This window comes from Theropithecus gelada, chromosome 19 (assembly GCF_003255815.1).
Source record: "Theropithecus gelada isolate Dixy chromosome 19, Tgel_1.0, whole genome shotgun sequence".
Classification (NCBI taxonomy): domain Eukaryota; kingdom Metazoa; phylum Chordata; class Mammalia; order Primates; family Cercopithecidae; genus Theropithecus; species Theropithecus gelada.
This window is the reverse complement of record NC_037687.1, coordinates 16,188,279-16,213,254: the sequence shown is the minus strand read 5'-3', so window position 1 is coordinate 16,213,254 and position 24,976 is coordinate 16,188,279. Positions and strand designations below refer to the sequence as shown.

At 54.5% G+C, this 24,976-nt stretch overlaps 1 protein-coding gene across 3 annotated transcripts in view; it reads left to right on the top strand.

Moving 5' to 3' along the window:
• MED26 (mediator complex subunit 26) overlaps positions 1-22,147 on the top strand; it is a 55,180-nt gene extending 33,033 nt beyond the window's left edge. For all 3 annotated transcript variants that reach the window (XM_025368990.1, XM_025368989.1, XM_025368991.1), the window contains exons 2-3: positions 18,628-18,702; positions 19,372-22,147. In XM_025368990.1, coding sequence (XP_025224775.1) covers positions 18,637-18,702; positions 19,372-21,027 — 1,722 coding nt within the window. In that variant the 5' untranslated portion in view covers positions 18,628-18,636 and the 3' untranslated portion in view covers positions 21,028-22,147. The remainder of the gene's footprint in view (positions 1-18,627; positions 18,703-19,371) is intronic.
• The last annotated feature ends 2,829 nt before the right edge of the window (positions 22,148-24,976 follow it).

Sequence of the window (24,976 nt, the reverse complement as noted above, 5' to 3'; positions counted from 1 at the left end):
CCTAGAAGAACCCACAGCTCCTAGAGAAGGATCTAGGCTCTGCCACCATCTTGGCCATGTCTGGTCGACATGTTCGGGCTCAGGCTCAGGCTCAGTGTTCTCATGAGCCTGGGGGCATTGTTACCCTCTGGCATCTGTCACCTTCTGACCATGTGGGCGCAGTCTATGAGATATAGGACTTTGTGATGGAGTGGTGGTCTTCTTGTGAGATTGGAATATGAACTGCTGCAAGATGGCCCACCTCCTTCTTGGCCATTTGTTTGCAACTTTGGGGCTGTGGCACAGTGTGCCGTGCGAGGGCCACAGGCTGGGAAGCCAGCAGATGGGAAGCAGCTAGGCTGTGGAACCCTGTCCAGGGCCTCACTTTGCCCAAGCCACCTGGAGGAGTTTTGGAAGACCTTACTCCAGGTCCTGTCACTCCTGTTCCTTTGTGAAGAGGGGAAGGGAGCAGTGTGGAAGAGGGGCTAGATCTGCTCTTGCCTCTTCCACTTCAACCCCACATCCTGCCCAACATCCCAGGAACATCCCCACCCTGTGCCAGCATGTTCCTGAAGGAATGTAACCTGCTCCAGGTGGAGCAACAGTAGCATTGACATATGCCTGTCTGAGTTAGAGCTGGGTGTGGCGGCGTGCAACCGAGTTCTCTGCATCTCTCCATGCAAGGAGGTGGCCCACGCGTGCGCTTGTTGGCTGAGGCTGTGATCAGCAGTTGTGGGCAGTATGGCTTCAGTGCCAGTCCTAGGAAATTATTTATGAATGTCTGTGCCAGATCCTCTCTCTCGCCTGACTCTGCCATACCTGTGCAGAGGCAAGGGAAACGTAAGGAGGGCAGGATAACAGCTCTGACGCCACGTGGGGTTGCTTTCTAGGACCCTTGGCAGGGCACAGCAGATTGAGCTGCTTTCTCCCTCCCTTTTGTGATGGGGTCATTCACTGTAGCCAAGAGCCAAAAACAGTTGAAGCATGGCTGGGCACAGTGGCTTGCCTGTAATCAGCAGTTGGGGAAGCTGAGGCGGGAGGATCACTTGAGCCCAGGAGGTCGAAGCTGCAGTGAGCCGCAATGGTGCCACTGCACTCCAATCTGGGCAAGAGAGCAAGACCCTGTCTCAAGAAAAACAAAAAGAAAACAGTTGAGGCAGTACCAGTTGCCATGCAAGTATCTGAACTCTCTTGGAGTAAAGTTTAACACCTGGGAATTGATTCCTAAGGAAAAAATGAGAGAAGGAAGCATGTTTGAAGATGTTCATTCCAATACTGGTTGCAGTAGGAGAACCTAGAAAGAAATGAACTGCCCAGCAATCAGAGAAGGTTAAGGGAATTATGATACATTAATAGAACATTTAGCTGTTAGCATGAGCTTGAAGATTATGTAGCAACAAGAAGTGTTAAATGAAAAAAGAATGCAGTATCTGTGATGCAGTTACATAATTGTTACTGGCACTGGACTAAGATGGGAAAGTCACCCAGGAAAGCATTGCTGTTGGGGGAGTGAAGGGCTTGAGTTGGCTCTGCACTTTGTTCTGTGCAGAGCTTGGCCTCTGGGGTCAGACCTGAGCACTGGTCTCCATTCTTGGGTCTGCTGGACACTCTGAGCCTGAAGCCACCACAGGATGTCATCCCTTCCTGAGTCTCCAGGTGTCCATTTGTGCAATGACAATGCTCATCTCACCTCCTGAGGCTGCTGGGGTTTACGACGGCACACATCTGACAACAGCCATGGCTCAGTAGATGCTCTCAGAGGAGAGGAAGACCACAGGGGCAGGGCGAGACCTCCAATATCGAGGGCGAGGAGCACGGGCACCATCAGGTCACCAGGTCCCTTCTTGCTTCCCTCGGTGTGCTCGGTCAGCACAGCATTAGGCCCAATGTGGTGAGACTGTCTAGACAGTCACAGAGCTGGAAAGAGGTGCGCACGTGTCACAAGTTGGGTTTGAGGAGGGCTGGGGTCCACCATCTCAGGGCTTTGAAACTGGGATCCAACGCAGTGGCACCTACCGGAGGTGACTCCTGGACTGCAGGCTTTCCTACACAGGGGTGCTGCCTCTGCTCCTGGAGCGTGAATTCGCAGTGAGGGAGGAAGGATCTGGGGTTGGGGCCTGAGGATCCCCAAGTGGAGGAAGTTGAGACTGTAGAGGGGCCATCGGCAGGAGCAGAGTTCAGGAGGAAGGAGCAGCCCTGGGTTCGAGGAACTGCTCTGAGAGGTGAGGCCGAGGCAGGCTGATGGGTCCCTGGCTTTGGTGACAGGTTCCCTGGGCAGAGCCGTTTTGGTGTGGTGACAGGTAGGGTTCAGAGCCAGCACTTTTTAATGCTGCCATAGGGTGTAGTAAAAACAAGCATTCCTGCTCTTAATTGCACTGTTGGATTTTCTGTGACTGTGGTTGACTGTCAGCACTTGTGTGGTGAAGATGAAGGTGAGGGAAACCAGAAATTTTTTTTTTTAAGTTAAAAAAAAAAAAAGTTTAAAATGTTGACGAGGTGCTGTTAGCAAATGAAGAAAGTTCTGGTTTTTTTCCCCCCTCTTCATCTTCACCATGGTGAAAAATGAACCTTCTCCACGTCCAGTGGTCTGCCACCTCTCCAGGCCACTTCAGTGCCTCTCCTAGAACCCAGCTCAGACCCAGCCTTGCCTTGGACATGTCGTGACAGGGAGCACGAGTCTCGCTGCAGGGTGTCCTCTGGCATTTAGCCCAGACCAAATCATGGCCTCTCAGGTTGGTTTCGCTGCCCCTTCCGCACTTGCGAGATGTGCGTGGTTCAGGTCCACAGCAGGAAGTACTGGTGAGATCTGCTCCACCCCACTTGGGGCTTGACTAGGGCCACTGCTGTGTGGCTGGACTTTCCCCAGAGCCAGCAGGGGCTGCCTAGCCCTTAGTGGAAAAGGAAGGAAGTGGTTGATTTGGTTCTCGGTGGCAAGTGGCCTCAGGAGCCCTGGTGGCCCTTGAGTGTGCCTTCACTGTAGCCAGCAGATAACACAGGCTTCTACCAGCAAGCTTCCACTCTCCCTGCCTTGCCACACTGTGCCGCCACTGTATGGATAATCCCATCACTGAGTTACCACAGTGGATTGTTATGTTTAATTTCCACATTGCTTCAATTCGTGGCTTTGCAAAAATCTCACGTGGCTTCCCGTCTTCCTTATATAACCATTTGGAATGGCTTTAGAGTTGCCAAGAAGGTAAACTGGAGAAAATTTTTGTGGTCATATTAACTTCCAGGACCTCTGCATTGAAAACGAAGGCTCTCTCAAAACGTGTTGAGCCCTGCTGAGCAAACATGTTTGCCTGAGAGAGTAGCAGAGCCAGTGCCACCACTGACCACAGCTTTGGAGGGACAGGAGAGGTGGCCTTCTGTCTAACAGCATCTCCAGGGCCCACTCAGAGATGGCACCCTTGGCCTGGACTTTGATGGAGCTTTGTGAGGACCACCGAGAGTCACTGTGTTCTCGTGATCCTCTGGGATGGCCAGTGCAGGTGACAGCTGACAATGGGACGAAGCGTATTTGCTCTCTAGGTGTTGACTTGCCACAGAGGGAGACCCCTGAGATGTTTGTGATAATGGAGTAAACATGGTGGCCAGCAGCTGTGAATGAGGGACTTCATCCTCCCATCGTTTGCATTTATCAAGTACCTGCTACTTGCCAGGCACTGTTCTAGGCACTTAGGAGGCAACAGTGAACAAAACCAAGGTCCCTGCACCTGAGGAGCAGACCTGTAGGTAGAGGCTGGACCACAGGTGAGAAAGCGGGTGTGTTGCAGATAGTGAGGGCTAAAGAAAGTCTGAGCAGATGTGTGGGCAGGTCGGGGGAGGAGCTCTGTGAGCCAGATGACCAGGGGAGGAGCTCTCTTGTCCCTCCCCACCTCTCCCTTGCTGGAAAGGGCTTGCTTTCCAGACCTAGTGAATGGTGAGGTGGTGATTTAGCCCTGCCCTCTGCACGGTATGGAACAGAGGGTGTCGATGAAACATGCAGTGACTTCGGATAGGCACCTCGGCATCAGGTTGCTGGGTCTGTGAGATATCATTGAGGGCCGTAGGAGGATTTGTTCTTTTCTCCTTGCAGGCTATGGGCTGGTGGCCCTCCTGGGGGCCAGGTGCTGGTGTTTGGATTGGTGGGCGTCAGTTGCCTGCATGGTCCACCTACAGAATTCGGCCAGTCCTGTGGGAGGTTCGGCTGTGAGTTGTGGGGAGGGGGTGGTGTGCAACTTGTTATTTTTGTTGACTTGTGTTTTTAAAACAGAGGGTTGAGTGATGCCACCTTTGGAAAAGTTGCATTCCAGGGCAGTGGTTTGTAAGGCAGTTGATTGGAACCAAGACAGCCATCATCTGCCCTTAGAAAATGTCTGCAGTGCAATAACTGGTCATCGGTCCAGCCCGCAGAAGCTACTCAAGTCCTTGTTGGAGCTGAAGTAGAATTATCTTAGAAACACTGGCTTTGGGGTTTAGAAGAAGGGAGGTGCCATTTTGGCCAGGAGCTCTGGGAGCCAAGTGGATGAAGGTGGGGACACTGGTTATGGAGCTGGTGATAGGCTCTACATGTCATGCCTAGGTGAGCAAGTGAGACCTGCTGCTGAACTTCTATTTGGAAGGGACACGTGTGGCCTGATTTGCTAACATCCTCTGGGAGCTCCCCAGCCTCTTCCAGGTACCATTGTCCCTGACAATGGGCATTGCTGGTTGGTGGCGGTACGTCCCCCACCAGCCTGGTATTTCCTGTCCTTTCATCCTGTTGTGATTTGTCTGGACCCTGTCACACCACTGTTGGGAGGGGCCTTCTCTGAGATTGGCATAGGACAGGACAGGGCCCCACAGCTGTGTCTGGTGGGCGCTGTGGGGTCGTGGTGTGGACTCTGCAGTTCCCTCCTGCAGACGGAACTTGGGCACATCACACCGCCTTGGGGTTTACAGTTATCAGAGGGACTGGATGACGTCACACCTGGGAGGGGCTCTGTAAAGCAAGGTGCAGGTGGTGCCAGGAGTGTTACCGGGGAACCTCTGATTGGCTGGCCACAGAAGTAGGGGTCAGGGCTGCAGCTAGGCACAAGCTTGGCAGCTGGTGCCAAGCAGAGCCTTGGTACCTCTGCCCATCATCCCTGTGGGACTGGGCCCCCTTGAGGGCTTGTTGGAATGCAGCTTCTGATGCAGGAGGTCGGCGGGGCCGGGGGGGAGGTGGGGATTGTGCGTTTGGAAGCAGCTCCCTGGTGATGCCAGTGCTATTGACCCCTAGGCCACACTTGAATAGGATGGATCTAGATCAGCTGTCTAGGGGGAAAAGTCAGGATTTCAGACAGATTCCTCACTGTAGGAGCTTAATTCCCATAGGAGAAAACCATGCTGAGTTAGGAGGGAAAAGAATCTGTCAGACGCAGCGTGGCTGCTTTCAGGTCAGGAGGATGGATCCAGCATCATGCTTGCACCGTGTTTTCAGGAGAGCAGGCTGTTGTTTGCCCAAGACTTTGCAGATGTCTGCAGTCGCCGGCCTTTTCTGGAGTGTAGGAAGTTGGTCTCCAGTATGACCAAACCCTACAGGTAGGCATACAAGAGTGTTTGTGTGTAAATTCAGCCTTAGGAAGTGGCTTGGTGGCTGTTTGGCATTTTATTTCACAGCTCATAGGACACTGTGACCCAGCTTCAGCTACAGCTTTTTTCCAAAGCTACAATTAGGATGCCTAATCCATGCAGTGCACAAGTGTTTGTGGGGGCATGCAGAGTGTCCCAGAAGGAAAAAGCAGGTGCCTAATGATGCCTGCAGGAGTCTGGTCTGAGATGGGGAGTACCTTGTGTGCATTCTCAAGTGTGTCTTTCAGTCCTTACAGTCCCTCTGAGATCCTAGGCATGATAGTCATTCTCCTTCTACTGAGGAGAGAAGGAGCCTCCGCAAAGGAGGCTCCTCTCCAGGGAGGACAAACCCAGGTGGCGTCTGGTTCCCCTCTCTCTAACAAAGAAGCAGTCCTTCTCTCCGCCTGCCATCCCTCCTACTTTTTTAGGACCTGTTGCATCTGTCTGCCTCCATGGGTTTGTTTGTTTTTTTAATAACTTTATTTATTTATTTACTTACTTACTTTTTATTTTGAGAAAGTCTTGCTCTGTGGCCCAGGCTGGAGTGCAGTGGTGCAATCTCAGCTCACTGCAACCTCCACCTCCCGGGTTCAAGTGATTCTCATGCCTCAGCCTCCCAAGTAGCTGGGATTACAGGCACCCGCCACCACGCCTGGCTAATTTTTTTGTATTTTTAGTAGAGACAGGGTTTCACCATGTTGCCCAAGCTGGTCTCAAATTCCTGGCCTCAGGTGATCCACCCGCCTCTGCCTCCCAAAGTGCTGGGATTACAGGCGTGAGCTGCTGCGCCTGACGTTAATAGCTTTATTGAGGTATAATTGACATACAATAAATTGCGCATATTAGAAGAATACAATTTGATAAATTTTAACTTGTAAGTACATCAGTAACACCATCACCACAATGAGGGTAGCAAAGAAAGGAAGTCGAATTAAAGCAGGGGAGACAGATAACATTTGAAAATCTGTGTAATTAACCATGTTACAAGGCCAGAAATGAAAAGCCTTATAATCATCCCAGTACATGCAGGAAAAGCATTTGACAAAATCGGACATCCATTCCTGATGAAACCTCTCAGCAAACTAGGAGTAGAAGAGGAATTTCTTCACTGTCCTTTTCTACTGTGTAGATATGCAGATTTGCCTCATCCTAAAGTCTCCTGTGTCACAGTGGAGCAGGGAGGCAGGTGTGTGCTGGCTGCATGGGGTAGCAGGTTAGGTTAGTAATTAATCTGTGGCCAGCTGGCACCCTGGCTTCTTGGATGGGAAAGTGGCTTAATACCTGTTGGGGGTGGGGGGGTATCTGTGGTCTCAGGGGAGACCATGGTGTGGCAAGACCCCAGTGCCATGCAGGGTGCTGGCACCATGCCCAGGCAGTGGGTGCTGCCTGTCTGCCTCTTTCCAGTAGCGAGACTCATCAACTGAGTACTCCTGCTGGGGAAGCTTCAGAGTGCCCTTGTCCTCCCCAGCCCCATCCAGGGCAGGAGAGTGCAGACACGCTTCTCAGTGAGCAGTGAAGCACAGTGCACATTGCATCACTGTGTGTTGTAGAGGTGGCCGGGGCTCATGTTGAAGCTGTTTTCAGACCTTGTTTTGTGGGGCTCTCAGAGGGTCTGGGCCGTGGGGAGCGAGGGGCTGCTTTGCCAACCCCTCCCCCTCCTCCACAACCCTGACAGCTTCGCCATCTGTTTCTGTAGGATGAGGTGGTCTCTAAGATCATGGAATTCACACACAGTAGGTTATTTTTAACAACCTTTACAAATATAGTCTAGAAAATATACATGTAGAAAAGTGTACAAGTCCCAAGTTTTACAGTTGAATGAACATTTATGAGCACATTTGAGAACCCTAGTCCACCTAGGTCAAGGAACAGAGCCTTTCCCCTGAAGCCATCCTCAACGTCCTCTCCTAGTCACTTTCTGCCTGCCACTACCCTGACTGCTCTCACCATCCAGAAGTGTTGCCTGCTTTTGACCTTTTAATCCAGCACCAAAAAAAAAAAAAAAAAAAATGTGTTTTTTTTGTGTTTGGCTGTTTGACTCGACATTGTTTTGAGATTTGTCTTTGAGGTTATGTGTAGCAGCAGTTTGTTCATCCGACATTGAACGGACAGACCGTGATTTATTTATTCAGCATTCTGTTGGTGGCCGCGTGGGCTGTTTTCAGTTGGGGCTGTTCTGAATACAGCTGCTCTGAGTGCATTTCTGTTGATGCTGCCTGGAGTGGAATTGCTGGATCATAGCGTGAGTGTCCATCCTTAAATGGCGGTTAACATGGGATCCACAGAGTCACCAGCCTGTTCCATGGGTTTCAGTGTCCTTGGTTCTCTCCATCATGGCCCTTGTTGCAGGAATACCCACTGAGAAGGCCCCAGTGCCCACTTCTGTCCCTCCAGCTCCACACAGAGCCCAGGAGCTGTGGAGAAAGGGGTGGCCCTGGACCTGAGCCAAGTGTAGTCCTCCCCTGGGGTTTCCTGGCAGCCTGGGTGAGAGCCTCAGTGGCATTGTATCTGTTGCTTCTGTTCTTGACCTTGGCTGTCTGTCTATTCCTCTGGGTCAGTGCGCAGGGATCCTAACGCCCCCTCCCAGCATCCAGTGGGCCTGGAGTTTGGTGGAGCACCTGTGTGTAATCGGTGCTCAGAGAGCATTTGATGACTTGTCTCGGGGAATTCTAGAATGTCATTAGTTCTCAGGATCTTACAGCAGCCCAGTGGGACAGGCAGGCGAGGGGCTGCTCTCCTTCGGCTTCCTCTCTCAATGGGCCTCTGAGGCTGCCTCCAGGTGCCGTGCTGGGCACTGCCCTGCCTGAACAGATCTTACAGACCACAGAGCAGCCCAGCAGAAAGTGCAGTGTGCCGGCCCTCGTGGCCTGGCCCCTTGGGGCGGGCATGGTCTCCAGCACACCATTCATGATCTACAGATACCATCTTGTGGTTTTCTCATGCTCTCAGAGGAGGAACTGGGCTCCACTCAGTGATGGGTCTTGCATCAGTGCTGGATGCCAGGTGCAGTCCCTGCTACAGCTAAGCACGGCTCCACCGTCAGGTCCTTGTCTGCCCAGCCTCAGCTAGGTTCTTCCAGGCGGCGGCACAGGGTGTGCTGTTGTGTGCATCTCTGTGCTTGGCAGTCTCTTGAAGGTTGTTCCCTGTTGATTCCTGAAAAGCTGGCTCGTTCTTATTTGGGCTCTGTCTTTGGCAGAACATATATGGGCTGAGCACTGTGTGTGTGTTTCCCCCGAGGATGTTGGGTCATTTCCAGTCTTCTGCAGCTGGCATTCTTATCGGCTGCTCCTAGAAGAGAGAGGCTGGGAGGGAGAAGCCCCCACCCAGCATGCTATCACCAGGGCTCCACTTGGCTTCCCACTGCTCCAGTTCTATCCACGTAGCAACGAATCAATTTACAGATGAACTTTGAGAGCTCTTGTGCCTTCACAAAGGGCCAAATGGCAGTAAGAATTGTAAGTTCTGCAGACCTGAAGCAGAGGTCAGGAGAGTCTAGGTTGGTACTTTTGTTGGGAAGAGCTGCTAAAACAGAAAGTGGGAGGGAAGGATGCTGTGGGGGCAGTGGCTGTGGAGAGCAGCGCTGCCTGCCTCCTGGCTTCCTCTGCAGGTTTCTCTTGCTGCAGAGGTCAGGCATGCCTACTGATGGAGCTCCCACTTCTGCCCCAAGCCCTGGGCTTCCTCTTTCTGAGTTGCTCGTGGGGTTCAGTCAGGGCTCCGCGTGTTGCCTGTGCTCAGGTAGCATTTCCCATCCCCTGGGCCAAGTTGTAGCGTGCAGTTGCATACTCAAGCAAGCATTACAGGAGCTTTGGCTGCAGGACAGGGAGGGCCACATGGACGTGACAGACCACTCAGGTGGTCGGCTGCTCCTGGGAGTAGCAGGAGGGCCCCAGCAGGAAGTGTTTTTCAAGTGGTGAACTTGGTGGCTGTGGCTGAGACATGCACCCTCCCATCATTGTTCCTCCCAGTGTCATTCTTCCTCTGAGAAGCTGTGAACTTGAGGCTTTGCCCCTGGGGTTTGAGGCTCCCATGAGGTCCCCTCAGAGGAAGGTGCCTTCACCAGGCAGAGCCTGTTGGACCTGCACCAGCCCCAAGAGACTGAGCGGAGAGTGCAGGGTGACGACTGCCCGAGGGGGAGCACAGCAGCACCCCTCGGGGGATACAGGTGCCGCCTCTTGCACTGACTTGCACTAGAGGCAGTTTGGCTCCCAGCTGCCTGGGAACATGTGCAGAATTTGTCAGAAGCAGGAAGACTTGGTGTGGCGGGAACCAAATCACAGACACACACTCTCCCAGCAAAGCCCTGTTTGATTCACCCGTGTGTCCTCAGCAGACACGACTGTGTGTTGGGGGTTGGGGGGTGGGCGAGGTGACTCAGCCGCGGACGGCATTAGAATGCTTAGCACATTGAAGGCAGACTGTCTGCTTCTGGGTGCCATCTGTGGCGTGTTTGGGTTTGGAAGGACAGCTTGCTTGCTGATGAACACTTCCACAGTCTTTTGAGCTAAGTAGTTTTTGTAAATTACTGTCTAGACCATTCTGCATTTAAAAAAAAAAAAAAACCGACAACTTCCCCATTGTTGGTTTTAAAAGTGAACCATTTTTTACAGGTGCTTTGCCACTGAGGCCTCAGCAGGGGCTGTTTTGAACCCGAGGAGCAGGTTATGTGGGCTCTGGGGCACGGGTGCGGGGCCACAGGCTGCCAGGGCAGTGCTGCCCACTGTCCAGGGTGGTCAGAAAGGCTGGCCGGACACTGAGGTGGGGGAGTACAGAACTGCTGCAGTCCATGCTCCATGTGCGCTGTTCCCGGGGCCAGCCCGGTGGGGAGCGGGCTCCAGTGCCATCTGAAGTCCTGCTGTGGTGGCCCTTGCGTGCCTGGGTCACCCTGGCCCTGCCTCTCGGGCATCCTGGGGGCAAGGCAGATACAACACGGATGCCTTGGAGGTGGCCCCGTGTGGGTTCAAGGAACTGTTTGTAACCTGTGCATTTCACTGCAGGGGCACCCCAGGAGAGTCTTTGCAGAGTGCCGACATCACCACAGGCTAGTGGCACCTGGTACCCTTCACCCCACCCACTCAAAGCACTAGATGGGCCCTGTGTGTTTCGTAGGCATGTCAGGCTAGTGGAAGGCCAGGCCTCACCATCTTCTAACTGTGTGGTCTACCAGGGACCTCCATTACCTTCCTGGCCCTCAGTTGCCTTATCTGTAGAGCGCGCTCATGAGGACGAAGTGAAAGAACTTGGCCCAAGGGCAACCCACCAGTGATGGTCCTGTTCGAGTTGTGCCCCTTTGGGCCTGCCCAGGCTCGGCACCCTTGGGTCTATGGGTTGGTCAGACCTTGGGCAGCACAGGGTTTCCCCTTTGCCACCACAGCTGCACTCCCAAGAGGCTGGGCATCTCAGGCGGGGTGGGAATAGCTCAGATGTGGAGAAAATGGAGAGGCAAGCCGAGGGGCTGCTGGTACTCAAAACTCAGTCTCAGTTCCTTGTTTCAGACCAGGGCTGGAAATCCCCAGCAGTAATTACTCAAGGCCTGGGGGTTTTACGTACGCACCCCTGTAATAAAGCAAGGAAGAGGCTTGTCAGTAGCGGGTCCACTCCACTGAGCAGGCCCCAGCTTTGCACTCAGACCCAGTGATCCTCTTCACAGGAGAAAAACTCGGACACATGCCGCAGCCCAATTAAAATATTTGCCAACAGGAGTTTGGTTTGAAAGGTGATTCCACGTGCCCTGTCGTAGGTAGGTTTTCAGAAGAGTCTAGTCTTCTGGACTCTGGAGAGGTCAGAGGTGTCACTGGGTTTCACAGGGCCACAGAGGAGTGCTGCCGGCTGGCCTTTGGGGGAAACCATGGAAAGAAAGTTCTGAGTGGCCATGTCCTATGTATGACTCAGCTGTGCCCAGAGCCATAGGATGTGGATCACAGATGGGAGGAAGGCAGTGCTGACTGGGGCTGGGCAGGGTGTGGAGTGACGGCTGTCCCTTCCCTGGGTTACTGTTGGCTCATTGTTATGTTTCTCCCCTTCTGGGAGAGAGTGACCTAACCCCCGCCCCTTCTTGCCCACCCCTCCCTCCTGGTCTGGGCCACTTGAGGGTCTGTCTTCTCTGTGGTGGTGGCTGTCCTGGGCTCCTTCCTGGTGCAGGTCAGGCCTCTCCCTGCAGGAAGGAACTGTCGACCTAGCGCGTACCCCTGGTTCAGGCTCTTTGTGGCTTCCTTTAGAAGAGAGGCATGAGGATACCTGAGAGTTGGACCGGGGTGGACAGCTGGCACAGGCACTCAGAGCTCCCCTCTCCAGCCCCAGGGGTGCCTGCTGTTTCCGTACCAAGTCTGTTAAGCAGCAGCCCAGTACCAGGGTAGGGAGCTTGGTGGGGGGCTCCTCAGGTCTCACCAGATAGCTGGTGTTGTGCAGTTCGAATCAGTTAGGAGGCTCGAGACTTGAGGCAGGCTCACGTGGAGGGAGGTGGCATCCTACCTAGCCCTTGGTCCTTTCTGCCTCACTCAGGGGCCAGACAGTGGACAGCGAAGCCACTATGAGGAGGTGGAAACAGCTATTTGCTCACTTCCCCTTTAGATGGCTGCCAGTCCTTCTAGATCGGTGAACTCTCCCAAACAAATGCTAGGAAATAGATGTATTTTCTCATCTTTACTTGTGACAAATTTCAAGCATAAAAGTAGAGAAAGGTAACCATCCTGCTTCAGTAGATAGCTGCTTACAGCCATGTGACTTTGTTTCACCTGTCCCCCTCCTGTCACTCACCCTACGGGATGATTCTGTAGCAAATTCCAGATTGTATTATTTCTTCAGGAACATGTCACTGAAAGACAAGGCTGCGTGGTGGGTCTTTAATAGCTCACACAGAGTGTGGCGTGCCGCGAAGTCGCACACAGGGTTCCCCACTGCTCCCAGGGTGTGGGAGAATGAGGTGTCTCATGCAGCTCCAGGCGTCTGACCCAGGCTGCTTCTGAGGGGTGCCGGCCCCTCCCTCAGGCTGTCTCTGTGCGTGTCCAGCCCCACCTCCTTCCTCACATTTCCTGTGAGCTGAACAGCACATGTCACCAGTTAGGCCGACTGGAATTGTGGCTTAGCACAGGCTGTGGGGCTCTCAAGGGACAAAGGTGCCAGCCTTTCTGGAAGCCTTTTTTTGTTTTGTTTTGTTTTGTTTTGGGTTTTTGGGTGTTTTGTGTTTTTTTTTTGTCATTTGTTTGTTTTTTGAGATGGAGTCTTGCTCTGTCGCCCAGGCTGGAGTGCAGTGGCGTGATCTCGGCTCACTGCAACCTCCGCCTCCCGGGTTTGAGCAATTCTCCTGCCTCAGCCTCCCGAGTAGCTGGGACTACAGGTACACATTACCACGCCCGTGGAAGCCTTTCTAAGTTCTCATATGGAAGGATGACCACAAAAGAGCCCTGGGACAGCCAGACCTCCTGTGGTCTTGGGTGAGAAGTTGTCCCCTCCACGCCCCCATCCGTGTGTTCCTGGGGAATCCCTGAGGTGTGGGGCACCTGTGTGCTGAGGGCTGTGCTGGTGGTCCCCGGTTCACCTTCTGCCTGGATGCAAACCATTCTTCCTCGGGATCTATGCTAGCTGTGATGCCTGTGGCCTGAGACCAGGCCTCCCCGCTTCGTTTCCCTGAGATTCCAGAAGGACGAGATTAACATTCACATTCCTATTGGCCTATGTGTACCTGATCATGCCTCATGGATTTCCATTCTAAGACCTGAAAATGTTCGGTGTGACAGTGGAGTCAGTTCCATCAACATTCATGTCCCCAGCGGCTGGGCTGGACCTACATATATACCTGTGCCACACCTGGTCCCACCTGCTAACTTCCTGCCCTGCCTGCCTTTGGAGCAGGCACCTCAGGGAGGTCCCACCTGCTTCCAGAGTGCTTCCTGCTGCATTTACCCCTGCCCTTCTCCTAGTAGCTGCATGGAGGTTCTGCTGTTGACACCCCCCACCCCCACCCAACACCCTCGCCCTTCACAGGCACTTCCCGCAGCAATGAAGAGGCCAAACTGAAGCAAGTGAAGTGGGCAGGGGCAGTTGTGTTGGTAGAAAGGGGAGGCAACGCCTGTCTTCGCTGGTGGTTAAGGAAGGTCAGACCCATCTGCATCTATTGAGGGGTCCCTAGTGGAGAAGTGAGAGGCTGCACTTCCTGATGGGACTCCTGCCGCTTTGGGAAAGCCACTTGGCAGGTGTTTTGAGAGGTTTTTTTCGACTGGGAACAAATTCCAAGGGAGAATCCAAAGGATGAGGGGGCCTCAGATGTGCCAGGCTATTCCTGACAGCAAGAGGCTGCAATTGGCCATCGGGCCACAGACGTGGCCCTGGCAAGCCCGAAGAGCTGCCCTAAAGCCATCCTTTGAGGCTGTCATCTGGAGTGGCTCCCCATGTGGAGTCAAAACTGTCTGTGCTGAGATTAGGATGTAGTGTAGTTCCCCAGATAGATGGACAGGTGCCAAGGGCATCCCAGAAACAGGGCAAGGGCAGGTGGTCTGTGGGGGCAGTGGCTAAGGGGTATAGAAGACAGCTTGTGAAGGAGCCGCCTTGGGTCTTTTTGGTCTGCTTTTCCTCCCGATGTCCTTACCCCTGGCCCCTCCCCTGCCGTAAGGCTTTGATGCTGTCTGGCCAGCTCCCTACCCATTCTTCTCCAGCTCTTTTCTGCTTTTCAGCATGGAGGTCAGTCTCCAGCCCAGGTGGACACAGCTCGTTCTGCTACACCTTTTTTTGACTTCCCTGGGAGGCCACCTTAGGTGCTGCCCTCACCCTGTGGCCTGCCTCCCTGCCCTGAGGGTTCATGCTGGACTTCTCAGGCCTGGAGTCAGAGCGGGAGCCTCCCCTCAGCCACATACAAGTCCTGGCACCTCTGCCACCCACAGGGCCACCTCCGTGAGAGTGGGAGACCTGCCACTCCTGGGTAGGGGGTGAGTTGCTTGTTAAGGCAGGGTCCCCAGGGCCAGGGTCAGAAGTCAGCTCATGTTTTGCTCCTATGGGACCAACACCAATTGGGTGCTAAGTGTTCCTTGGGACAGACCGTGGCCATCTATAAAGAGGCTCTGTGGAGCATTCTGGCTCAGTGTGCCTGGGCTCGAGGGCAAGGGGTCTGGGCCAGTCCCTTTGCAGGGATTCCTCGCTGCATTGCTCAGTGTCTGCCTCCTGGGCCTGGGAGGCCTATGTCTGGAATGCCCAGGTGGCTCTCCCCACACAGTGCTCAGGCTGCTTGACATCAAGACCCCAGAGGTTGCAGGGCAGGACAGTCTCATCTTGCCCCCATCCTTAGCTCTGCTGACATCACTGACTGCCTTCTGCTGGCTCCAGGGAGTGGCCGCATTGGGCACTCACCCTCTCTCTGTGTCTTACACAACATACATGTAATATCTCAGGCTCTAGGGCTCAGAAGTCAGGTCCAGTCTCACTGGGCTGGGATCCAGGCAGCAGCGGGCTGTGCTCCTCTCTGGAGGATCCGTTTCCTGCCCTGCCAGGTGTTGGCAGAGTTCATCTGTTTACGGCGTAGGATTGTAGGTTTCTAGCACCTTACAGGTACAGCAGACGGGCTCCTCTACTCCTCAGGTGAGCGGCTCACACGCTGGGGACAGAAAGGGGACTGCCAAGGATGTAGCATTTCCCTTGGGGCTCCTAGAGGCTCAAGGCCTCTCTGCACACACTTAAGCATGGTTCATGAGGCAGGGGAGGGGCCAGGGGTGAGGATACCCAGTCACAGGGCCCTCAGACCTTCGCCTGGTGTCCCCAGCTCCCACACAGCTTCCAGGAGACTCTTGGGGCTGGCTGTTGGTTCAGCAGTGATTTCTGGGGCACCAGCTCAGTGCCAGACCCTGGGGTTGCCCAGGTGTTCTGTCTCCTCCCTCCTTTCTGGCAGCAGGATGGTGTCTGCCCAAGGACAAGGACACTTTGTGCCACTAGGCTAGCTGGGCCTGGGCAGTGTTCTGCTCTGCAAGGACTGCTGCTTCAGGAGTATGTGGGGAACCAAGGCTCCAAATATACCAGGGTGAGGTCAGCAGGGTGGAGGTGAAGCCATGTGGCAAGCCCAGGGACTGAGTCGGTGCTGGAGTGCCTGGGCCAGGGTGTGGTTGGCCTTGCTATCTGTCTGGGACTGGCCATCTAACGGCGTAGTCCTCCCCTGCACTGATCCCTGCCCATTGCATGAGGAGTGCGGACAGGACTGCATCTCCTCTCTCATCACCCACCCACCCCCACCATGATGCAGCTTGAAGCAGGGTTTTCAGGGTCATTTGGAGCCCTGAATGAGAACATTGCAAGGCCGTTGTTGCCAAGGAGCAAATGGGCCCATTGGCAGAGGGGCAGCTTTGTGGGAGCTCTGCAGGGACTGCTGTCGTGGCTCTGTGGTCACTCTGCAACTTTACACCCAGAGGAGACAACACAGGGGAAGGGAGGGAGGGGCAGTGGCTGCCTTGCCCTGGAAGTGGGGCAGAAGAGTAGAAAAGCCAGAATCCATGAGGCCAGCAGAATTAACAGCCCTCAAGGACGTCCACATTCTAGTCCTGGAGCCCAGGCATGTGGTACTGTACATGACAGATGTGACTAAGGGAACAGTCTGGAGATGGGGGGATGATCCGAGATCATCTGAGCAGGCCCTGCCTAGTCAGGGAGTCCTTAGAGATGGCACCTATCTTGGCTGGGTCAGAGAGATGCCGGGCGAGAACTCGGCCTGTAGCTGGCATAAGGGGAGGGGCTGTGAGCTGGATGCAGTGCCCTCCAGAAGCTGGGAATGGCTTCGGATGACAACCAGCAAGAAAATGGGCCTCATTCCTGCAGTGTAAAGAGCTGAACTTGGCCAGACGCGGTGGCTCACGCCTGTAATCCCAGCACTTTGGGAGGCCGAGGAGGGTGGATCACCTGAGGTCAGGAGTTCCAGACCAGCCTTCAACATGGTGAAACCCCCATCCCTACTAAAAAAATACAAAAATTAGCTGGGCGTGGTGGCGGGCGCCTATAATCCCAGCTACTCGGGAGGCTGAGGCAGGAGAATTGCTTGAACCCAGGAGGCGGAGGTTGCAGTGAGCTGAGATCATGCCATTGCACTCCAGCCTGGGCGACAAGAGGAAAACTTCGTCTCAAAAAAATAAATAAATAAGAGCTGAACTCTGCTAACACCTGAAGGAGCAGGAAATGGATCCTCCAGAGAGGATCCCAGCCCAGTGAGACCGAGACCTGACTTCTGAGCCCTAGAGCCTGAGATGATAAATGTGTGCTGTGTAAGATGCTGAGTTTACAATCATGTGTTATGGAAACTCATGCCACGCAGTCTTGGCAAGGATGTGGCCTGGTGGGAATGGAATGGAGCAGCCTCCCTGGGGGCGAGGTGACCACCCTGCATGGATGTGAAGCCCCGGCTCACCCGCGGCTGTCTGTGCATTAGCCCAGAGTCAAGTCTGTCACTGCCGTCAGTTGCAGCCTTGTTTTGTAATGGCGAACGGAAAGTGCCTAAGTGTCCCACAATATTCAAGTCGGGCCTTCCCCACTCTGGAAGGGATGGTGAGCCAAATGAGGGGCTCTGTTTGAGGCTGGACACTGCTGATGTTAAGTCAGAAAAGGCAAGAACCACGGTCAGTTTGGTTTTGAAATATGTGACAAGTGTAGATATATACACCTGCATACACAAGGGATATTTTTGGAAAAAAATGCAAGGTAATGCTACAGTAGCTGGGTCAGAGATGCCCATTTCCTTGTGTGCCCTTTTACGCTGTTTTAATTTGTATCATGTGCCTGCTTAACTCCTTTATCATGTTGGGGTGGGGGTGGGGGGAGTTGTGTAATCTACTCACTGTGGTTTCCTCAGGGCCCCTGGGTTCCCGCCTGCCAGCCAGCCCACCAGAAACCTGTAGCTGCTGGAGGTGGCGGTTGAGCGGTAGGAATTCTTGGTGTAACAATTAAAGGAGTTAGTAATGTGTGGGAAGTGCTTAGAACAAGGTGTGGCTCCTAGCAAGATCCTAAAAGGGTGGGATTACTCAGTCATGGGATGTGTTCATGTTTCACTCTGCCAGACAAAGTCCAGCTGTTCCCAAAGTCGGCTGTACCCCCAGAAGTACCTAGTATTGTCAGTGGGGTGCGTGTATCATATATCCACTTGTGGGTTCAGTTTGAGTTTTCCTAATTATTGATAAAGCTGAGAAGCTGAGCATTAGCGCTGACATTTCATTGCGCAGTGCCTGTTCCTGTCTTGTAGCCACTGTGCGCTGGGCTCCTGGTCAGCTGCACTGCTGCACAGGCATTCTCTGTGTGTTCCAGATATAGCTTCTGGGGGCTTGTGGTCTATGCCTTCTCCCACTTTGTGACTTTCTGCTCTCTTTATGGTGTCTTTGGATTCAAATTGACTGGTTTATTATGTATTGAATTTTTTTTTTTTTTTAACGGAGTCTTGCTCTGTCACCCAGGCTGGAGTGCAGTGGCGTGGTCTTGGCTCACTGCAACCTCTGCCTCCCGGGTTCAAGCAGTTCTCATGCCTCAGCCTCCCGAGCAGCTGGGACTACAGGCGCATGCCAGCACACCCAGCTCATTTTTTAATTTTTAGTACAGATGGGGTTTCACTGTGTTTGCCAGGCTGGTCTCAAACTCCTGATCTCGTGATCCGCCCTCGTCGGCCTCCCAAAGTGCTGAGATTACAGGCGTGAGCCACCGCGCCCAGCCTATGTATTGATCTTTTAAGCTTTGTGGATTTTATTTGATGAATTCTTCAGTGTCTCCTCTCCCACTCCCATCAGATGGCAGAGTAGAGGTCATTTTAAGTATCAGGAGCAGCTCTTGTTTCACAAGCATCCTGGGTCTCAGCAGGTGGGTGGATATGTACCATGTACACTGGAGGGTTTGGAGCAGACCGCACACCACACACTGGAGGAGGTCGGACAGCGGGTGAGGATGAGCACTGGGCGCCAGGTTGGCCTGGGGAGCAGTAGGAGACTACATGGAGTGGGGGCTTCAGTGCTGCCAGCTCCTCTTGCTCTGGGGTTGGGGAGAGACTGGAGCAGGCTGGGGTAGGGTGTCCCAGCCTCCCAGGGGAGAAGGGCAGGAACCTGACAAATGGCTTTTTCTTTATTTCCACAGATCCGGAACATGGTGGCGGTGCTGGAAGTCATCTCCAGCCTGGAGAAATACCCCATTACCAAAGAGGCACTTGAGGTGAGTATCCCAGACCCCAGCATTTGGGAGTGCAGAATGGGGGACAGGGGACGGCACCAACCCAGTTCCTTCCCCAGCCTCTAGGAGCGTGTGTCTTTGCTTCAGAGGACCAAGAGAGGCGGTGTGCCCTCACAGCTTGTGCCCCGTGATCTTGCTCTCCTGTGGCCACTGCAGTGACCAAGTGGCATTAATCCCATCCTACATGCCCAGCACACTTCATGGGCATGTGGGCACGTGGGGACATGGGGACATCAGGAGAGGTGTGCTTGGGGGAGGCTCCAGTGAGAGGCGCCATCCCCAACCCTCCACTTGAAGCAGACCCTCTGTGCTGCCGCCTTGGCCACAGCACCCTCTCATCCAGAAAGCCTCCCTGGCAGTGTCCTTACAGTGGCCTTGACAGTCCACAGCCCCCTGGCACCAGGAGCCTGCGGGACAGCACTGCTGAGAAGCCACCTGAGACCCTGAAGGTCTGGGGACTAGGTTTGAGAATTTATATTGTCACAAAGGACCGGAAATCCCCAGGAGTTTTGTGCCAGGGAGGCTGGCAGTTTAGGGCTCAGTGGGAACCAGGTCATTTCATTGTCAGGGCCATTTCCCACCATTTCTGGCTCAGCTCATGGGGAAGTCCCTGTCCCGAAAGTATGTCATCATCTCTCTTTCTGGTTGTAGGAAACACGACTTGGGAAGCTCATCAACGACGTCCGCAAGAAAACCAAGAACGAGGAGCTCGCCAAGCGGGCCAAGAAGCTGCTGCGGAGCTGGCAGAAGCTCATCGAGCCAGCGCACCAGCATGAGGCAGCGCTGCGGGGGCTGGCGGGGGCCACTGGCTCTGCCAACGGGGGTGCACACAACTGCCGGCCGGAGGTGGGGGCGGCTGGCCCGCCCAGGAGCATCCATGACCTGAAGAGCCGCAATGACCTCCAGAGGCTGCCCGGGCAGCGGCTGGACAGGCTGGGCAGCCGCAAGCGCCGGGGTGACCAGCGTGACCTCGGCCACCCAGGGCCGCCACCTAAGGTCTCCAAAGCTAGCCACGACCCCCTGGTCCCCAACTCATCCCCCCTCCCTACCAATGGCATCAGTGGGAGTCCAGAGAGCTTCCCCGGCTCCCTGGATGGCAGTGGGCATGCAGGCCCAGAGGGCGGCCGCCTGGAGCGTGGCGAGAATGACAAGCACAGTGGCAAGATCCCCATCAACGCTGTGCGGCCGCACACCAGCTCCCCGGGCCTGGGCAAGCCCCCTGGACCCTGCTTGCAGCCAAAGGCTTCGGTGCTGCAGCAGTTGGACAGGGTGGATGAGACTCCGGGGCCTCCCCACCCCAAGGGGCCCCCTCGCTGCTCTTTCAGTCCTCGGAACTCACGGCATGAGGGCTCCTTTGCCCGGCAGCAGAGCTTGTATGCACCCAAGGGCTCCGTGCCCAGCCCCTCACCGCGGCCCCAGGCGCTCGATGCCACACAGGTGCCGTCACCGCTTCCACTGGCACAGCCGTCCACACCCCCTGTACGGCGGCTTGAGCTGCTGCCCAGTGCGGAAAGCCCAGTGCGCTGGCTTGAGCAGCCGGAAAGCCACCAGCGGCTGGCGGGGCCGGGCTGTAAGGCAGGGCTGTCCCCAGCCGAGCCCCTCCTGTCCCGGGCGGGCTTCTCCCCAGACTCCTCCAAGGCGGACAGTGACGCTGCCTCCTCAGGGGGCTCGGACAGTAAAAAGAAGAAGAGGTACCGGCCTCGAGATTACACGGTTAACTTGGACGGGCAGGTGGCTGAGGCGGGCGTCAAGCCTGTCCGGTTAAAAGAGCGGAAGCTCACCTTTGACCCCATGACAAGACAGATCAAACCTCTGACCCAGAAAGAGCCAGTGCGGGCAGACAGCCCTGTGCACATGGAGCAGCAGTCCAGGACAGAGCTGGACAAGCAGGAGGCCAAGGCCAGCCTCCAGAGCCCCTTTGAACAGACGAACTGGAAGGAGCTGTCACGCAACGAGATCATCCAGTCCTACCTGAGCCGGCAGAGCAGCCTGCTCTCATCGTCGGGCGCGCAGACCCCGGGGGCTCACCACTTCATGTCTGAGTACCTGAAGCAGGAGGAGAGCACCCGGCAAGGGGCCAGGCAGCTGCACGTGCTGGTGCCTCAAAGCCCGCCCACAGACCTCCCCGGGCTGACCCGGGATATCACACAGGACGATCTCGACAGAATCCAGGCCAGCCAGTGGCCAGGGGTGAACGGGTGTCAGGACACACAGGGTAACTGGTATGACTGGACGCAGTGCATATCGCTTGATCCGCACGGCGATGACGGGCGCTTGAACATTCTGCCTTATGTCTGTTTGGACTGACTGGCCCGTCAGCCACGAAGTGCATTCCCATCTTGCAGAAGCCGGGCGGGCGGGCAGGCAGGTGGGCGGGTGGCCGGGGCCCAGCTGCCTCCTGCGCTGGGAACTTGGGGAGTCCGGCCTGAGCAGGAGGGAGGGGGCGGGAGTCACGCGGTCTCTCTGCACTCTTCCCTCAAAACTCTCCTTTTGTGAAATGCTGCTACCAGTTTACTAACAAAATTGCGAAGGAAGGACCGCGTGGAAGGAAGGACGGCAAAGTGAGTTCAGAACTCTATAGCAAACCAGCTATAAAAAGCGTTAGTTCCTCACCCCTGAAGAGGTGCGGACACTTTCTAGCACCTGAAAGCTGGGACCTCAGTTGCAGGCAGGCACAGAAAACCTGTGGAGAGGTTACCTTTAACACAGCAACAGAAGCACGCATCTCATCTCTCTTGCATTTTCTGTTCTTTAATTTGGCCCTGAGTGTCTGTGAGACAGTGGGCCATGCTGCCTCTGTTTGCTCCCTACCCAGCCACTGTCAGGTCAGTGTTGTCCGTCATGTGCCAGAAGCTTCTCAGCTGTGGTGAGCCACTGGCATTGGGCAGGCGGGCCAGCTGGCCAGCCAGGGTGACCCACACTCCATGGGCAGCCACCTGTTTATATCTGGTTTCAGTTATAACCCCGTTTTTAAAGAAATGCTGCAAAAATTTAAGTTTTTTCATGTTTATTTTAACAACTCCTTCCATCAGACCACCAGACAAAAAAAAAACCTTTCCTTTCTTCCTCCCTTTCTTTTTTCCCTTCCTGTACACATCTAGAAAACTTCACCTTTCTAGAGTCCTCCCAAAACAACACAAAAGTGACTGTGGGTGCTACTGGTTTTATGCTGTACTGTGGGGCGAGGGGGAGACCTGTCTGTACGCTGGAAACACTCATAACCATTCCTTTAGATTCGTTTGCCTTATGGTTATTTGTCATAAACGCGATTTGCAAAAACAAGGAGCCTTAGTGAATGTACAGTACCTAGACTTCTGTGTTCTCAGGACGCAGAAGGGAGCAACTTTGCTATTTGGTCCAGTAAGTGGACACCTTGTGATATAAATGTGGAAATAAAAAAAAAAAAAAAAAAAACCATTTGCACAAACCAGTCTGAGAATCTTTTCTCATTTGGACCTTCACAGCCAAATCAGCCCCTTCCTGGATTGTGGATTAGCCAGAAAGACCTAGACCCCAACAGCCGCAATGCAGGGAGACAGGACAGGGCACTGTGCCTTGAAGTCCACCTGCTAGCCTGCTGCTGCATTTGGGAAGACTTTCACATTTTATTCATTCAGGGCCACATTAAGGAACGTTATCTTGTCTCACCCAGACTTTACCTGGCCTAGAGAGCAGCCCTCCGTAGGAGGCTCCATAGCATAGGTCTCAGTGACTACCCCCACCTTAACAAAATACCAGAGGCTCAGAGCTGTGTGTGTGTGTGTGTGGCAGCCCACCCTGTGGCCCTGGCCCCCGGCTGCCTTACTAGCTGGTTGTTGCTGACTCCAAAAAAACTAGTTCTCCCTTGACTATAAAGTGATCATTTTTTAGTTCCCCCTCTTCCCTGAAACTGTAGGCTAAGACTTTGGTTTTCTAGTTTTTCACTTTGGAATAGGTCATCTTATCCATATCTGCTTAATTTCACAAATGAAGAAACAGCTACACCTTAAGACATGCAATCTCACAGAGCAAACCAAGGGTTCCTTCCAGCCTGTAAGACTACAGTCAGTCCAGAGCCAGTTTCAGAGCTAGCAGGGATTCCTGGCAAAAGCTTGGTGCAGAATACACTCCCCTCCCCAACAAAAGGCCATGGGCGAAGTGGCTTTGAGGGCAGGATGAGGTTGAACCCAGGCCTGCCACCCACCAGCTGTGTGGCTCTGAGCTCATTTCTTCACTCCTGTGCACATGTCCCCATTTGGGGGGTGAAAATACCTACCCCAGAGTTTTGAAAACTAAAACACACAGCATGTCAGTGGAAGTATCTGACACTCAGCTGTGCTGTAGGGTGCCTATAGTTACATTTTCCCAAGTTCACTGTGCCTATGTTTAACAGCTCTGCTGATAGGTGGTGTCTCAAGGATGTGACTTTACTCTGATACACACAGGGCACAGCTGGAGGATATTAGGGTGCAGAGCTTGGCCTCCTATCAGCATCTCTAGAACTTTGGGACAGGCTGCAGCTCCCTGCTACCCCTGCCTGCAGGGACTACCATGCCTGTGTCCATGTATCCAAGAGGGCCTAGGGCACTAATGTTACCTGCCTTTGAGAATGCAAGGATAAGCAAAGATACCTTCCAACACTTGGGGGGCCAAGTTGGGTTGCTGCTTTCTACTCTTCTTTGGGACTGGGTCTTGCTCTGTCACCCAGGCTGGAGTGCAGTGGCGCCATCATAGCTCACTGCAGCCTTGACCTGGGCTCAAGCCGATCCTCCTACCTCAGCCTCCCTAGTAGTGGGGACCACAGGCGTGCGCCACCACACCTGGCTAATTTTTGTATTTTTTGCAAAGACGAGGTTTTGCCATGTTGCCCAGGCTGATTTCCAACTCCGGAGCTCAAACAATCCGCCCGCCTTGGCCTTCCAAAGTCCTGGGATTACAAGCTTGAGTCACCGCACCCAGCTGGTTGCTGCTTCTAATTTAACAAGTAGAAACACTGTAACGGGGGCCTGGCGCGGTGGCTCAAGCCTGTAATCCCAGCACTTTGGGAGGCCGAGACGGGCGGATCACGAGGTCAGGAGATCGAGACCATCCTGGCTAACCCGGTGAAACCCCGTCTCTACGAAAAAAATACAAAAAACTAGCCGGGCGAGGTGGCGGGCGCCTGTAGTCCCAGCTACTCGGGAGGCTGAGGCAGGAGAAGGGCGTAAACCCGGGAGGCGGAGCTTGCAGTGAGCTGAGATCTGGCCACTGCACTCCAGCCTGGGCGACAGAGCGAGACTCCGTCTCAAAAAAAAAAAAGAAAAGAAACACTGTAACGGAATTGTAACACCCTTTCCTCGAAAAAATTGGAGGTACACGATTTGAGGAACAGATTATAGTCCTTGAATTAGTATAAGATCATCTTACTGAAAACTTCGTCTTGTTTTCCTTCACTGGGGCCTGGGGCTGGTTCATCCCAGCTGGTGCTTGGACATCAGCCGTCAGGGCCCGGCACCTCCCGCTTCTGCCGAGCCTTGGAGACAGGTGTCTAAGGACGCTGCCACGGCCACGGTCCCCAGAGTGGCCAGGAAGCCTAAGACAAGTCGCTTCCCCATTCTGGACTTCGGTCTGTGAAATGGGGATGGTGATACCTACCGCACGGCGTTCCTAGGATTCAGTGCGATGATACGAGGGCCAGGCCCGAGAACTGCGCACGTCGCGGCGGTTTCCAGAACATGATTCCAGGGACCGAGTGCTCCGGGATAGTCCCACTGCCAGAGTTTGGCCACGCGCGTGCGCCCCAGTTTGCAGAGCAAGTTTAGCTCAAGAGCTTTTCACAACTGGTTTCTTTCCCCAAAAGGTCTTTTACCTTCGGTGTCAGCCGCCGCCAGCCAACAGGAATCTAGTTAGGGGGTGCCCATGTACCCCTGGTAGAGGCCCTGATATTTGGCCCACGCACAGACGCCGACGCTGCAAAGCCCTCCGCGTTCCTGCTCGCCTGTTCCGCTCGAGTTCTGGCTCCCGGTCACTGGGACCGCCCACGTCTCAGGTGGTACAGCTTGGATCCAGGTCTCCGTCCCCTTCTTCCGCTTCCGGCCTCGGCTCCGCCCTCGCCGGAAGCGCATCTACAGCGGACTGGGCCTGCACTCGAGACGTGGTGGCTGGCGCTTCGGCCGGCGCGGTGGGATGACGCACAGAGGCAGCGACCAATGGGAAACGGCTTAGGCCGGAGCGCCCGCCCCCGCCCAGCCCCGCCCCCGCCCGGCGTCGGGCCGTCGGACGGGCGGGAAGGGGCGGC